Source organism: Diospyros lotus, chromosome 8 (genome assembly GCF_014633365.1).
Source record: "Diospyros lotus cultivar Yz01 chromosome 8, ASM1463336v1, whole genome shotgun sequence".
NCBI lineage: Eukaryota > Viridiplantae > Streptophyta > Magnoliopsida > Ericales > Ebenaceae > Diospyros > Diospyros lotus.
The window spans coordinates 24,912,148-24,929,775 of record NC_068345.1 but is presented as its reverse complement, the minus strand read 5'-3'; the positions used below and the strand labels follow the sequence as shown (position 1 = coordinate 24,929,775).

General features: G+C 40.0%; 1 protein-coding gene across 1 annotated transcript; it reads right to left on the bottom strand.

The window, feature by feature from the left end:
* Positions 1-412: 412 nt before the first annotated feature.
* Positions 413-1,789, bottom strand: LOC127808581 (uncharacterized). Its single transcript, XM_052347153.1, has 3 exons — positions 1,505-1,789; positions 909-1,386; positions 413-651 (listed from the first exon to the last, which is right to left on the bottom strand). Exons 1-3 carry the CDS (start codon positions 1,787-1,789, stop codon positions 413-415), a joined length of 1,002 nt encoding a protein of 333 aa, XP_052203113.1.
* Positions 1,790-17,628: the final 15,839 nt, after the last annotated feature.

The window sequence follows — 17,628 nt, the reverse complement described above, 5'->3', positions numbered from 1 at the left end:
TCGGAATATCTTCAGGCTTAATCCTTAATTGGTAGTATCCCGACCTTAAGTCAATCTTTGAAAATATCTCTGCTCCTTGCAACTGATCGAACAGCTCATCGATTCTCGGAAGTGGATACTTATTCTTTACCGTAGCTTTATTCAACTGACGGTAGTCAATACACATCCTCAAGCTTCCATCCTTCTTCTTTACAAATAGCACTGGTGCGCCCCACGGTGATGTGCTTGGCCTAACGAATCGCTTATCAGTCAATTCTTGTAGCTGGCTCCATAATTCCATCATTTCTCTTGGGGCCATTCGATATGGAGGAATATATATCGGTTTAGTTCCTAGTACTAGCTCGACTGAGAACTCGATCTCTCGTGGTGGCGGTAGTCCTGGTAGATCTTCTGGAAATACATCTTCATACTCTCATACTATCCACACCTCCTTGAGCTTTGGTACCTCTTTCTCTTCCAAACGAGCATAGGCTATACATCCATGAGATCCCTGGCTTATCAACTTTTCTGCCTTCCTGCCCGAAATCATTTTTCCATTCCTAGGGCCACCCTGTCCCCAAAATCTGACCCACTCCCCTTCGGGTTCCTTTATGGTCATTACCTTTCTTCGACAATCTATACTGGCGTCGTATTTGGACAAGAAATCCATTCCTAAGATTATGTCAAAGTCACACATTTCTAGCAAAATTAGATCAACTTGAAATCGAGCATCACTTAAACTAATTTCGCATTCTTCTATCACCTTTGAGGACCTTGTACTTTTACCCATGGGCGTCCAAATTATTATCGGAGATTCCATAAGTTTAGTCTCTACCCTAAACTTGTAGCCAAAGCATATAACATAAATGAGTGTGTTGACCCAGGGTCTATCAATGCATGAATAGGGGTATCCGACATGAAGAGCGTACCTTGCACGACTGCCGGATTTGTCCCCACATCTTCCTTGGTGAGGTTGTAGACACGTCCTTGACAAGTGCCATGAGCCTCTCCTGCCTTTTCAGTTAGCCCATCTATTTGTTCGAGTCTTGGCCTCTTCGGGCAGTTACTTGAATAGTGCCCTGGTTGATTGCACTGGAAACACACCACCTTCGACAGGTCTTTAACTGGAGGTGTTTCCTTTCTCTTGCGGAAATCCCTAATATTGTGCCCTTGCTTTCCACAGGAATAACAGATAGACGTTCCTGCTAAGCATTTCCTCCTCGAATGGCTCTTTTTGCACTTGAAGCATTGCTTGCTGCCTTGGGGATTTTTATTTCTCGATTTCTGCTTTGAGTCCCTTTTTGTTTCTCCAGACCTAATCTGCTTCACTTGCAGAAGGTTCCTCTCCGTCGTCAAAGCTTTACTTAGAGCTTCCTCATATGATTCGATCGACCATGTGCTCAAGGCCTGTAGCAAATCCACCCGAAGTCCTGACAATAAATTTTTGTGCTTTCTGCCACTCATCAGTATCATACATTGGTACGTACTTAATGAGATGATTGAATTTGGCGTCGTATTGAGCTACCGGCATTTCTTCGATTTGCTTTAGGTTCGCAAACTCCCAGCTCTTCTCTTGCCTCCAGTTAAGCGGGAAGTACTTATCATTGAAGGCCTCCCAAACTGATACTGGGGTCTCATCAATTTCAAACCCTTGCCTCGAGCAGGATCTTTGCAACGCTTGCTCTGTAGTCTGCCACCACTTCCCAACTTCTTCCTCCAACATGAAAGTGACACAATTTACTTTGTCCTCGTCATTGAACTGGAGATGTCGAAGCAACTTCTCTGACTGCTCTAACCAGTACTCAGCCATGTTGGGGTCATCATGGGGCTTCCCTTTAAATGTTGGTGGCCGCTACCGTCGGTACTGTTCCATCACATTTTCAGTGTGCCTAGGTGTCCTTCTCTGGTTGCATAGGTTAAAAGATTCTCTATAACCCTCTCGATGCGATCCAAGCGTTGATAAGTGCATAATTCCATATACTTATTTCCCTTAAATATAGTCTCTTGGGTGAGATTTATGCCTTATTGTGTTGATTTATACTTATTTTTATGGTTAAGACAATTTTAGATAGGTTAGAATAAATTGGGCTTTTATTTACAAAATTTCAGCTTTATAATATTTTGACCTTTCGAGCTTCTTGCAAATTTTCAAACATGTTAGAGTTCAAGAACATGAATAAGGTCTTTAGAGATTTTGTAGAGGACTTCTTGGGATTTCCATAATGATATTATTTGTCCAAATCCAAGTTCGTTTGGGCCTCCAAACATTGCTTCAAGTTAGGGCCGAAAAGCTGGGCCAAATCCTAATTGGATTAGAATTCTGCACAAACATGGAATCTTTAAAAGGCCATAACTTGAGCTTCTGATGTCCAAATCGAGTGATTCAAAAGCCTAAATTCAACTAAACATTCTGAAATACAATTATTAAGAGGTTCCAAATCCCAAAACGCTCGTTATCTTACCCAAAACGGGCTCACAAGTTACAAGAGTCTAGGAGCCCTAATTCCTTGGCTGATTTGGATTCTTTGTTGGGAGATATTTAAAGTCTTGATCCAAGCTCGAGAAGGGGGACGCCCAGGAAGAAAAAAAGGCAGAGAAGCACATCCAAGAGGGGGAAGAAGCATCCTTTTCATATTTTCTCTTCTTTTTGTGTTCTTTCTCTCATTATGTGTGGCTAAACTTTAGTTTTTCGGTAGAAGGATATTTTGAAGCCATGGTGAAGAACATTGTGAGATCTTTTTGATTTTATTTGCAATCTTATTTTCTCTTGAATATTCATGTATCTTATGATTTTAATGTTTATGATAGTGTGTTTTGATTTCATAGACGACCGCTATTCAATTCTTGATACATGATCTATTGCTAGCTTGAATACCAAATCCGTAATTGTTTGGTCTTTCTTGCATAAGTAGCAACTAGGGTTGATGATTATGGATAAGTTTTTGTTCAATTCCTAGGGAGTACATGTGTTGAATTAAATAAACTGAGCTTGTGTGTTTATTATTCAAATTTGGTCTTGTTTCCACAAAGTTTAATGCTGCCATTGAATTAAATTCTAGAGAGCTTGTTCTAGGGTTGTTTGAAGGTAAGGGTTAATTGAAGAGCTTGTTTTAATTAATTGAGAAGTATGGGAAACATTGAATGAATAGAGCTTGTTGTTCTTTCTAAGGTCAAGTATTCAAGGAAAATTAGTGACTTTGGCATCAATGATCAGTGTTATAACCATTGGTGGATCAATCCCTTCTACCGGAAGTGTTTCTATTAATTACTTTAATTTTGTTACATTCTAATTTGTCTTATTCATTTAGAATAATATTTTAGTTTTAATTGTTTAAATTTTAAAATACAAACCCTTCAATCGTTTCTTCTATTTATTTTAATTTTTCAAAGGAATAGATCTAACCAATCCTTGTGGATACGACCTTGCTTATCACTATCACAATTCATATTTTTAAGAGCAAGAATTTATTATTTATTGGATTCGACACCCATCAAGCGTCCTTCAGGAATTGATGACTCCGTCTCTGGTTCTCCCGTTTGGATGCTACTACTATAGCGGTGACTCCCACTGCTTTTTACATCCTCTATTCCCCGATTGGGGTTGATAGGAGTCATATTCCTTTGTCGTCTTGTGGTTTCCATCTGAAAGACAAGATAAGATCTCATTCCACGAGAATTTCTTCAAAAAGGAAATTTTATTTCATAATATTGTATATAACATCGATTACGAGAAACATAAGGCATACATCCAAAATACTAGTAAGCAAGAATATAAGATCGCCCACGATTCTTTTCTATGGGTTGGCAGACTTCCAGACCCAAAGATCATCGCTTATCGTGTCGTCCTCAGACTTGACCTCGGGTCCTTCGAGATCGTCGTGCACCGTTACTCCTTCTTCTTCATCGTCTGAGCTAAGGTAGCCGGCGCCCATCATATTAGCATCGGCTACCACCATGTCTTCCCAATTTTCATCAGGGTCGGACATTTCTTCTTCCTCCAGTTCATCTCCCTCGTACATGTTGAGGGCATAGTCGCAGAACTGCTGGCAGTAGAAGAACAAGGATGCATAGTTGCCTTGGAGGTAAAGTCCTTCAGCTAGGTCTCTTCATACTCCTTCCATATGATTTATCAAAAAATTTACTTGGGCAGTCATTAGGCTTGGCCACACGAAACTACTTGGCGACACATCTCTTAGAATTCCATGCTGCCATTTAAAAATCAATTAGATTTTCTACTATTCACCGAGAACAGTAGCCATTTAGTATTTTGTACATGAATAGTGCACCAGGTAAGTTCCCAAGTAAGAGAGGTGGGTTACAATGGACACACTTAAGTACCAAATCTTGCCTTAGCCAGAACTTTCCTAGACATGCACATTTCAGTACAACACACTTAAGTTTGCAACCTTTAAACTTCGATCATCAATCTCTTAATTTATAGATAGGGATCCTTAATCTAAGTTTTCTAAACATCGAGTTCATAGATCCCTAAAGATCTATCCTGATTCTTTAAATAGAACTTTAGCTCTGATACCAACTGTAACACCCCGCCTTCTGGGGCATTAAATTATACTAGGATTTTTTTTTTTATACATCAAACATAAATCGACAATAAATCCTCAACATGACTTTTATTTAATAACACTCCCAAATATAGTAAAGGAATGATATACTTTAAACATAACGGAAGCAAGATCAGAACCTGTAAGAAACCTCAAAAACATAACATATGTGGGTACATACATATCGTTCACCCAACATAACATTACAGACAATATTAAAATCTAAGCAATACATCCGAATAAAATAGATAGTCCTAGTCCCACACGGGACCCACAAAATTTCCACCACGATCATGCCTCGATCACTTCCTTGCCCTTCCGGCTACTTGCCTTGCCTGGAACGTCGAATATTCCAGGGACATAATCCAATATTAGAAGATGAAATCTTCTAAGTGAGGGTTAGATAAGCATGAATAAATGATGCATGATGTATGGACATTTATAAACATATACCCACAATGTAACTTCCCAGGCCCACCAGCTCGGCATGGAACCCTAGGCAGAATCTTGAACCTTTGCAGGATGAGCCTAACGTTGTTCCATTAATTGCCCTAGGGGAATTTTGGCTACACTCTTAGGGTAACATCCCAATCCCATGCACGAGTTTCAATATGACAAAAATATCGTGACGTGCATATTTCACGTTTTCCCATGCAACAGTATATGAACGAAAATGATCATAACATATGAAAATATGATGCATAGTATGGAAAATCATATCATACATGAGTTATAGGGACAAAACCACTCACCTTTCACAGTTATCGAGATACCTCGAAAAGTGTGCAAACTGCCTCGATTTGCATGCCAACCTTGAAATTTGCACCAAATGTTTCACCTCACTTCCCAAAGCACCCTAGGTAAGATATTTATTTAAATAATCAATAAAACCTATTTTTTCTCAATTTTCTTGCCTTTTTCTCTATTTTCCCTCAATTTTTCCTTACTAATATTCCAAAATAAATACCTACACCTATTTTTCTCTAAATATTTTTACATAGGAAATTCTAAAATATTTAAAAAAATTGCACAAAAAATCGCGCCCGCACGTGCTGGCGGGTGCTAGGGCGAGTGAGACTAGCGCGTGGGGCCCACGCGCCGGTCATCTTCTCCGGCCACGGCTTGCCAAAAAATTTCAAAACCTATACCAAAAGAAAGCCCATGCTTAATCGATCCTAGGGGTACCTGAATGGGATTCAAAGGAGGTCCGGGAGCCGGCCAACGGAGGCCTCGAACTCTCGTCCAGGCGGTCTGCCTAGGGTTCCGACGAAGCTTCGTTTCGTCTTCGATTTTGCTCCGTTGCTCACCAAATGCTCCAGATATGATCTTCAAGCTATGGGCAACAAAAGCCCCTTATCCTTGCCTCTCAATTTGTCCAAAATAGCCCTCGATTTGATGCTTCTTTTCTTAAAAATTTTAGCCTTCTTCGAGCTCTATTTATAGGCAATTTCGAAGCTTCAAATGGCCTTGGATACCTTGCCCATTGCCTTAGGAGTCTCCACCATCCCTAGATCAACCTAAAATCACTAATATTTGCCTGTAAAAGTGAGTTGCAGGTCTCCCATTTTTGGCCAACTTTCTTGGCCGATTTTCTTGAAATTCCGGCCACTCCGATGGCCGTTGTCGGCTCATGATGATTCCTACGAGATCCTAGACCATCCCTCGTGCCAGCCCATTGCCTGAAACAGCCGGCCAAAGATTGTGCACCACTGTCAGAAGCCATGGCTATGGAGTTTCTGAAATTGCAATTTCGCCCCCTCAGATTCGATTTTTCCATTTTGGCCCTTTTCCTCACAACCCCTATGCCTTCCTCAATTTCCATTGAGCCCCTTAAGTTCCAATCTTCAATTTCCTCTTTGCCACTTTTGCAAAAAATGGCATTTTGACCCCTCTCGGGCAACTTTGGAAAATTACACTTAGGCCCGTTTCTCTATTTTGGCTTTAAACCTATTCGTTTCTTCCTGAAACCTCTGAAAGGTTGTTCTACTTGAAAAACCGAAGCTTCTCATAGCTTCTGTTATCATTTCGGGAGTCTCCTACGAGAATTCAGTTTTGCAACTTAAATGGCGGCTGCATTTTTGTTGTACCAAAAATCGTTCCTGATTGCATTTCTTTCAGTCCTAAAAATCATGCCTCGAGATGCTCGTTAGAGGTGTTCCTATTTCCTTAGACATTTAAGCTTTAGGGTACTCCCTTCGGCTGATTCGGTAAATTTTTCGGGCTTTTCAGATACCTAATTTTCCCGAATTTCCAATTTTCCTTTAAAATAATAACCCAAAGTTCTTGGGTATTACAAATTCATTGCATCTGTCGACTAAGTTCCTCTTTTTTTCGACTAACTCTTTTAGTTTGTCAACTAACAAAATGTATAAAATGATTCTATCGAGTAAGTTTTTCTTTCCGTCGACTAAGTTGTATCTTCTACATTGCATCTTTTGACTAAGCTTTCCATTTTGTCGACTAACATAATTAATAAATTCATTCTGTCGACTAAGTGTATTAATCTGTCAACTATGTCTTATTTTGTTACTTGATTATGTCGATTGTCTATTTTACATTGTCGACTAACTCTTTTCACAAAAAGCTATAAAGGCTAGTTTTTCAAATCCCAATGGTCATAAATGACTATATTTCTCTGAAGGCTTTTGGGATGCTTATAAATATAAGTCATTGATGATCTAGAGAAGGCTAATGGATGGAAATGAGTTGATCTAAAGATTATGAATCTTTTTATTTGAGCTTACAGTGTTTGTGCTTTCATTGTTATATTTTTCTCTCCAAGGCTTCGTTCTATCATTGTAAATTTGTTCTTAAGCCTTATTTTCATTGTGAGAGAACTTTAACTAAGAGTGTTAACTCTTAGCTTCTCTCTTTCATTTGTATCATTTTTATTTTCCTAGCTTGTTATGTTAAAGGACTTGCTCTTTGAAGCAAGGGGTTGAAATTCCTAGCTAAGTGCTAAAGGGCTTGCTTGTATAAGCAAGAGGTTTGTAATTTCCTAGTCTTGGACTAGAGGGCCTACTTTGTTAAGTAGGAGGTTTTAGTGGATTGTTTGCAAAATCCTTAGTGAGGAGCGAAGGTAGTGGATTAGGTTTGGGTTAAGTTGAACCACTATAAATCCTTATGTTTTCTTATGCTTGTGTTCTTTGATCTATTTATCTTTCCAAGCATTTCATTGTTCCTCACTTGGTTCACATATTTATCTTTGTTCATTTTTCATTTTATATGCTTTACGTTTTAAATCACTAAAATCTCAATTTGTATCAAAAAGTTTTCAAGTTTAATTAAGTTTTTAAATTACCCAATTCACCCCCCCTCTTGGTGTGTGCCATAACATTTCAGTTACTAACACAACTTAACACTTATGGTGTATGGAATACACTAACACAACATTGGTCGATTAAAATACATTAGTCGATTAAAAATAAACTATAGTCAAGTAAAAAGATGCTCAGATTATATAGGTTTAGAGATAATCGATTATTCAGAAAACTCACTCGAGTGACAGAAGATCCTTACTCGATTTTAAAAGCTCCATGCTTGATTTAGCTTTAAGATAACAGAGCATTTGCTTAACATACTAGAGTAGGAACTTATTGTAGTAGATTAAATCAATAGCTTTTTAATATTCAACTAATTTTTCATAAAGGATTTTATCACAAGCTTTACAGCATACTCAACTGATATAAAAATATAGTCGATTGATTTTATCAAGAGACTTTTTCATTCTTAGCCGATTTTCAAAGAGATTTTCTCACAAGCTTTACATCATACTTGACTAATACAAAAATATACTTGACTATTTTGAGCATGAAGTTCTCCAATTTAAGAAAATTATAAAATATTCTGAAAATCATCAATAAACCAAATTTACTGAAAATATATTTTTCAAAAACTATTTTCTCAATAAATCAAAATACAAATTTTTCAACAATCTCCCCCTTTTTTTTATTTTATTTATGAGTCTATTTGATAATAACAAAACATTTTAACACTAAGGAGCTTTTAAGAAAAACACATAGGGAGACATTTTAAGAAATATAAGGAAACTCCCCCTAAAACATTGACATATAAGGAAGCCCTTGATATATTGGTATATAAGAAAACTCCCTCTGAAACTAATGTACCCTTTTTCTCCCTCTTTTTGTCAAAAATAAAAAATTGGCTCACAAGAAAAAATACTAACTCTTCTTGACTTAATGGACTATTTATGTAATATTTAGCACATAAGTCAAACAGAATATACAACACATAGAGAGATATGCATGTATCCAAATAAAGAGAGAGCACAAAATATCTATTACTTGATATTTAGCAAAAATGTATATGAAATAACATAGCTAGTTTGTGCTTCCAATTTACAGGAGCACCACAAAATCACATAAGCATTCATCAAAAGCATGCATCCAACAAAAAATAGAGTTTAAACATCTCCATAGTTACAACCCTTTTTTTAAAATAAAAAAATTAATCCTAGTCACTATCACTCTCCTCTATATCCCCGTCTTCCATAGTTATTCTTACAACCTTTTGAGCTGTGGACTTGAACCTACGGGAGGATGGCATCAGCACTGGGTACCCTTCATGTCTCAGTTGTGTCATTAAATGTTAATGACAATAGCGAGTCAAATGTTAACTTGTTAGAGCACCGAGAGTTAACTACTTCATGTTTGGAAGTCGACTGCCTTAGCAATCGACTGCCAACAGACAGGAGTTGGCAACTGGCGTAACATCCCACATCGAGCAATAGGAAGGATTAGAACAACTTACCCTGATAGGCCTATGCGAACTTCCCAAGAGTCACCCGTCCTTAAGCTTTCCCAGCTCAAGCATGCTTAACCCGGGAGTTCTTTGTTTACATTCAGCCCAAAAGGTATCCACCTAGTGTTATTTCCTTACTTATCCTCGATATATACTACCCTTCTCTAGGCTCTTGGGGTATTACACTCTCCCCCCCCCCTTGAGCACATGACGTTCTTGTCATGCGACCTTACAACTGGTCCCAACTCTCCCCTGTTTAGTGTCTCCGATCTAGTACCCCCAGCCTTTAGCTAGTATACTATCCCAATACATGGCCCGGGTTGCTCTGATACCACCTATAACATCCCGCATCAAGCGATAGGAAGGACCGAAACAATTTTCCCTGATGGGCCTAAGCGAACTTCCCAAGGGTCACCCATCCTTAAGCTTCCCCAGCTCAAGCACGCTTAACCCAGCAGTTCTTTTCCTACAGTCAGCCCAAAATGTATCCAGCTGGTGTTGTTTCCTTCCTTATCCCCGATATATACTACCCTTATCTGGAATCTTGGGGTATTACAACTAGTGCTGCCTCAGCCTCCTAACAGTGGTTCACGTGGCAACAAATTGGGAGGGTGAGGAAGAGGTGGCTGGATGAAAAATTAAACAAGATTTAAGAAGTAAAAATTGGAGCTAATGTGGGCTTCTAGTTCACGATTCTCTGTTTCTATCTTCTATCCTTTTTTACTTCTGTTTTCATAAATTAACAGGTGCCTGATTGTCACACAGGAGAGACATATGGGTACTAGTGGTACAGAATCCTTGGGCTAGCATAGGAAGAGGTGACTGGAGTGATACCGAATTGCATACTAGGTGTGGATAGACTAAGACCACCATGACTTGAGGTGAATTAGATCTTGATACAAAAATAGTTTATGTATCCAACCTAACATCGAACTTCAAGTATTTATTTAATGTATTCCATATGATTAAATAATGTGTTGCTTAAATATCCAAGTTATGTATGGTGTTTATATTTATTTTTTTCGTTGTGTATATTTGATTCACATAAAATTTTTAATTTCACCCGCACTATGATACATGAATTCCTTTACCTTTCTCCCCATAGAGTCTTCAGATGGTTGGTTTTTTGCAGGGTCTCTAGATAGATCTCTAGAAGGGTCTGCAACACAAAGATGGTTAGAAGGCACGTGGAGATCTTCCCCATGTGGACCCTCTGATTCCTCAGTCAGACAAAGTGTCTTGAAGTAGAAGTGTAGATGCATGCATGAGTATGCTAGATGCATCTGGTGGGAGTCTTTCGATGGGTTGTCTCCCAAAGAGTTCTGTGTGGTTTAGGGTCTAAGTCTTCGAGTCTAGGATTTATATGAGAGAGAAGTCTTAGAGAGAATAGGCCCAAAAAAGGTTTGTTTGTTGTGGAATGGGCGAGTATTTATAGACACTTGGTGGTAGGGTCCACATGACACATGGTATGTTGACACGAGTCTCTCGACTCTTCGGGGAAGATGCATTGGATGAGGTTAGAGGGTCTGGAGGTATCTTTAGGGTCAAAGCCCTCGATGAGTATCCTCCAGATGAATCTGAAGACGTTTTTGTAACGACCCATCAGAAGGCCTAGAATTATTGAGAATTATTTAGTTAATTTTTGGCTTAAGAGAATTTTCCAATTAAATATTTAATGTGGTAATTTAGAATTTTTAATTGAGAGTATAGCATTTAAATGGCATTTAATTATGTTAAAATTAAGTGCAAGGGCATGAAGGTAACGTTAGAGTTTTAAATAATAATTTTCTATTATTATGAATTATTTAATTAGAGATATTATGTAATTGGGAGAATCCATATGTGAGAAGGTTTAGGTTCGAAGTTTCCAAGTTAATTAAGAATAAGGACTCCCAATTATAAAAGGAGAAGGAGATGGGATTCTAAGGCTATTTCTCTATATAAAGGCACATAAGCTATAGTTTTCTTCACGCTGCATGAGGAGCAGAGAGCCAAGAAGTCTGTGAGTTGCAGAAGTTGCTTTGCATAGGAGATTTCTGGTTGAGATCGTGTGAGTCGATCAAGATGTATCGAGACAAGTATCTTCCTTGTAATCCCTTCCATTACAGGTTCATATTAGTTTCGTTTTCAGATTATTCCATTTCTTCGTTGTAGTTTTCAGATTTATATCAGTAAGCAGAGACGTGTATATATATATATATGCGTATAGCAGTAAAGTTATGAGCAAGTTCTATTACTCCTTCTCCATGTTGGATGTGCGTTCTATTACTCCTTCTCCATTTTGAATTGTGAGTTCTATTACTCCTCCATCTTGGATAGCAAGTTCCATTACTCATTCTCTATTTTGGATTGTGAGTTCTATTACTCCTTCTCCATTTTGGATTGCAAGTTCTATTACTCATTCTCCATTTTGGATTGCAAGTTCTATTACTCTTTCTCCATTTTGGATTGTCAATTCTATTACTCCTTCTCTATTTTAGATTGTGAGTTCTATTACCCCTTCTCCCATTTGGAGTGCAAGTCCTATTATTTCTTCTTTCTTTTGAGTTGGAAGTTCCTTCCTCCTTTTATTTCTTTTTGAGGCAAGTTCTCATATATGCATGATCTTTATAGCAATTCAATCAAATATTATCTTTGAATCATCCTTAAATTTGTTTCATATCGATTGGGATTCGTTTTCCCAAGATTTTATTCAGAATGGTGTAGAATCATTAAGTTTTTTTTTACAGATTTCAGTCTCTGTTAGCATTCATGTTCGTTAAATTTAATTGAAAATATTCGAATGGGTCTTCCCATATCCGGATGAGTTCCAAGTTCTATGCGTGTGATATCCGGATAGTTCTTCATACATTCGGATAGTTCACATCCGAATGCCCTTCCCTTCTATCCGGATAGGCCCAGTATATCCGAATGCCTTATTTTATATTCGGATGTCCCTTTCAAGTTTTGGAATTTCATATCCGAATGCCTCAGTGAGATATCTGGACGACCTGAATCATATCCGAACGTCCTAATTCATATCCGAATACATCCCATCATATCTGAATAGTATATGATTTGAGCGGTAGTGTATTCGAATGAGCCTTCTTCATATTCGGATGTCTTCCATCATATCCGGATATCCTTCCTGATATCTGAATGGCTTTTCCATAAATCCAATTAAACTACCAGTACAACTTAATTCAAGTTTTATTCAAATACAAATATTCAATACCTCCAAATATTGAATTTATATGCCAGAATATAACAAGTTAATCATGCCCATACCATATTACATTATCTTTGTATTCCAATATATTGAAGATCAGATTACATGTTTAGCATTTATTATGACATGATCAGCATTATTTTGTGAGATTATGTGCATTCATCTTAGTATGAGCATGGAGCATGATTTTATATGGAAGACTTCACAGCATGTATGTGAGCCTTGCATTGCATTATGCGCGCCAGACGGCTTAGTTTGCGGGGATCCCACAGTATTAGTTTCAGCTCAGTTATGAGTTGCTCACCTGGTGATGACTAGGGGGCTAGGGGCTTATTGCCCACAGTATGTGCTTACAGTTTTTATGTATGTAGGATTCAGATTAGTCAGGTCTGTATTATAGATTGTGTGGGCCTATGTGCCAAAGTTGCATACCTGCATTTAGTTTACAACTAATGTGCATTACATTTTTGTGAATGCAAACAGATAGTGATTATACTCAATACAAGTTCAGTAAGTAATTTATCAGTATCGATATTCTTTGATCAGCTTCAGTTATTCTTTCTAGGTCATTGCTTGCTAAGCTTTGTAGCTCACCTTGTCCTCTTCACCATTCCAGGTCCTAGTGAGAGAGTACCAGAAGTGGGGTCTAACAGCAGTGGTCAATAGTGTGTATACGTGGAGTCGCTCAAGATCAAAGATGTTTGGGAGTTTTATAGTGTCTTGTCAGATTAGGATTATTTTATATTTCAGCTGAGGGATTTTCCCTTAGATAGAGTTTATGGTTTTTAGTTATTTCGACTCAGAGTTTTTATTTCAGTTGATTGAGATGTTCAGTTATGGTATTAGATTTTAGTTTATCAGAAAATTTTCTTTTATTTTTGATATACCCGGGAAGGCGAAGCAGATATATGATCAAATTTGGGCCCCAATTTCGATGAATTAAAGCGAAGATGGGCGATCGAAGAAGACCCGCCCGGTTGAGCCGAGTGGGTGGCCACTTGGTTGGACCGAGTGGACAGCCCCACTCGGCACAACCGAGTGGGGATCCACTCGGCATAGCCGGGTGGCTCCCCCTACTTGGCACAATCAAGTGGGGGTCCACTCGGTCATGCCGAGTGGAGGGAAAACCCCCCCTCGGCACAACCGAGTGGGGGTCCACTCGGTTATGCCTAGTGGAGGGTCACTAGGTCATGCCGAGTGGCCACTCCTCCTTAAACTCGGCTATGCCGAGTGCCCTTTCGGATCAGTGATCGAGCCGAGTCCCCCCCTCGTCTCGCCAGCCAAATTGGCCCCGAAATTCCGTGAATGGGCCACGAGAATCTCGTCGAAAATACCGTGTGGCCTCTCTCTCTCCTCCATTATAAATATGAGACCTCGCCTTCATTTCAAGGTACGCAATTTTGAGTAATTGAAGTATAATTTTCTTATTTTCTCTCGAGATCTGACTCAAGCATCGGAGGGTTTGCACGGGGACCCCCACCCGCGTCCTAACGGTGCTCTCGTTTTGTAGGCCACTCGGTCACCAAGGCCACTCGTCATCTTCAAGCCACTCATCACCAAGGCCACTCGTCATCTTCAGGCCACTCGTCATTGAGGCCACTCGTCATCAAGGCTACTCATCATCAAAGCCACTCGTCACCAAGGCCACTCGGTCACTAAGGCCACTCGGTCACCAAGGCCACTCGGTCACTAAGTCCACTCAGTCATTTTAGGCCACCAGATCATTTTGGGCCACCGGATCATTTTGGGCCACCAGATCATCAGCTCACGAGATCATTTTGGGCCACCTGATCATCAGCCCACCAGATCATCAGCTCTATCAGATTATCAGATCTGAACCTTTACCAGATCCAATTGCTTGTCAAGATTCTCATCAGCAAAGACACGACTACCAAGACTCTTGCGTCTATCCGCAATTAAAAATAGATTGTTGTATTTTGGCAACAACAATTGGCGCCGTCTGTGGGAAACGCAAGATAAAAAGTCAACTTAAGAATGACAAACACCCGTGGTCACCGACGAACTCTCTCTCAAGGCGTAGAGACATGCCTGCCACCACGAAACTCTCAGCAACAAGGAGCTCCTCCTCCCTTTCATAATGATCAAACACAAGGAGGTGATCGCTCCATTTCTCCAAACCGGCAGATGGGGAATCAACCAATCCCACCTCCACCTAACATCGGGTTAGGATCACTCCCTACTAATCAAGCGGGGACCTCACGACAGCCACCACGTACGGTCCCATGGGAAGAGTATGAGGCATTGAGACAACAACACGTGGAAGGCATGCAAGCACTTTGAGACATGGCTGGAGTACTCCAAAGTATGATGCCTGGAGGGACGTTGCCTTATACTCTGAAAAAGTTTATGCCTCAGCCCGAGGTGGGAGCTGATTCCTACCAAGAAGCTACTCCCGATTCTCATTCTCGATCTACACCTCAATGGAAGGATAGGCCCAAATTGCCACCACCAAGAAGGAACCCTCATTCCATGCCCCGAAGAAATGGAAACCCAAGAATGGAAAATAGAACCAGAAGCCCCTAAAGGCGGAGGTATCATGAAACAGTGGCCAGTATACCAACAAGACATGACAATCAGACAATAGCTACCATACGTGATGAAATGAAAAGAGTAGTAAAAGAGGTGCTTGAGGGGAAAAACTTAATCCCTGCAACAGAAGAGCACCAACGTAGAAAATTTCCTTTTACTGCAGATATATTGGAGAGACCGCTGTCTCGAAAATTCAAAATGCCACAAATCACCCTCTACTCAGGAAAAGATAACCCATACGATCATGTTCAAAATTATGAGTCACTGATGATATTACATGGATGGGATGACGACATAATGTGCCGAGCATTTTCCTTAACACTATCAGGACATGCTCAAACATGGTTTAACAGCCTTCCAGAAGCCTCTATTTCATCATTTGGGCAGCTTAGGACAGAATTCATCAAGGCTTTTGTGATTAACAGTCGAAGAAAAAAGGATGCCACATATTTGCTAAGCATACGACAAGGGAACAAGGAATCCTTACGTCAATTTGTGGATAGATTTCGCAATGCCACTCTTGAAGTCCTGGACTTCCTGGCTCAGGTGGCAGTGTCTGCTATGCTCTAAGGGACACGTCTCGTTTCTCTCCAAGAATCACTTTCTTTAGACCCTCTAATGTCCTTGGCCAATTTATTTGTCAGAGCAAACCGGTATATCCTCCACACTGAAATTATGAGGAATGTGGCGGGGAATGAAGACAAAGAAAGGAAAAGAAAGGAGCGCGAAGGGGAAGAAGAGCTTATTCGACGATAGGAAAGGATTAGAAGACTGGATATACCTAAACCTCACTTTAACCATTATACTCGGCTTTTACAGCCCCGATCAACTATACTAGCCGCAGTAGAAGGAGAAGGACTCCTTAAACTACCTCGTAGAGTTGACCGACCTATGGGAAAAAATCAAGAAGAGTATTGCAGATATCATCGAACTCGGGGACATTCCACTGATCACTGCAGAGAATTGAAGAACCAGATTGAGATGCTCATTCGTGAGAGACACTTGCAAAGATATGTGAGAAATGAGGAAGAAGAAAACAGGGAACCCTGGCAAAGGGGAGATAGACGTGGTGGGCATCAAAGGCCAAACCCGAGACAACAAGAGAGAGCAAGAGATCATCGGCAAGATACTCATGTAGACAATGAGCCGACTCAACAGGCCATTCACGTTATTTCAGGTGGGGAAACCCTAGATGGGGACACATTAGCCTCCCGAAAGGCATACGCCTGTCAAGCTTACCAAGTTAACTCAGTAATGGAGGTAAGAGATGATGAAGAGCCAATCACCTTCGCCCCAACCGATCGAGGTGATATAATACTCCCACATGATGATCCCATGGTTATCTCAGCAGTCGTAGCCAAGCACCCCATTAGTAGAATTTTGGTAGATAGTGGCAGTTCTGTCAACCTAATCTACTGGAACTCTTTTGAACAAATGCATTTATCTCATGACCGATTGAAGAAAGTATCCTCACCAATATATAGCTTCACTGGAGAAGCGGTTCCAGTTGCGGGATCTATTCAACTACATATCACATTAGGTGTGGACCCCCAACTCGTAACTCAACAAGCGAATTTTATGGTGGTTAAAACTTCCTCGGCGGCATAGAATATGATCTTGGGACGCCTGTTACTCAATGATCTAAGGGTCGTGGTATCCTCATGCTATCTATTGATGAAATTCCCCACACCCGCTAGAGTGGGACAGGTTCGAGGGGATCAGAAAAAAGCACGAACTTGTTATGTGTCATCTACAAAAGGGAAAAAAGTTGAAGAAACCTTATCTATAGCCGAGAAAGCCATACATAAATCCTTGGAGGAAGGAGCCGCACGTAAAACTCAACATGTTAAAAAATTGGAAGCAGTACATCTGAGTGAATCAGATTCTGAGAAAGTAGCATATGTGGGGTCCCAGCTTTTGGAACATATGAAAGAAGAAATTGTGAGATGCCTGTGAGAAAATTCAGACGTATTTGCTTGGAAACCAAAAGATATGCCAGGAATCAGTCCAGAAGTAATATGCTACCACTTAAATGTGGATCCCCAGTTCAAGTCGGTCCGACAAAAGAAGCGAAACATAGCCCCTGATAGGCTAAACACATTAGAAGAGGAAGTTGACAAATTGCTAAAGGCGGGCTTCATTCGAGAAGTATTATATCCAGAGTGGTTGGCCAAAGTTGTTATGGTCCCGAAACCTAATGGAAAATGGCGTGTCTGTGTGGATTTCACCAATCTCAACAAGGCATGCCCCAAAGATTCATACCCGCTTCCATGGATCGACCGCCTTGTGGACGAAATGTCTGGATACCAGTTTCTGAGCTTTTTGGATGCTTTCTCAGGGTACCACCAAATAATGATGTACCCTCCAGACCAAGAGAAGACATCATTCATCACTGAAAAAGGGACATACTGCTACCAAGTCATGCCTTTTGGACTCAAGAACGCCGGAGCCACTTATCAACGCATGGTGAATAAAGTCTTTAAAAGATTGTTGGGCGACACAATGGAAGCATATGTTGATGACATGATTGTGAAGAGTCGAGAGAATGAGTCCCATGTAGAAAAGCTA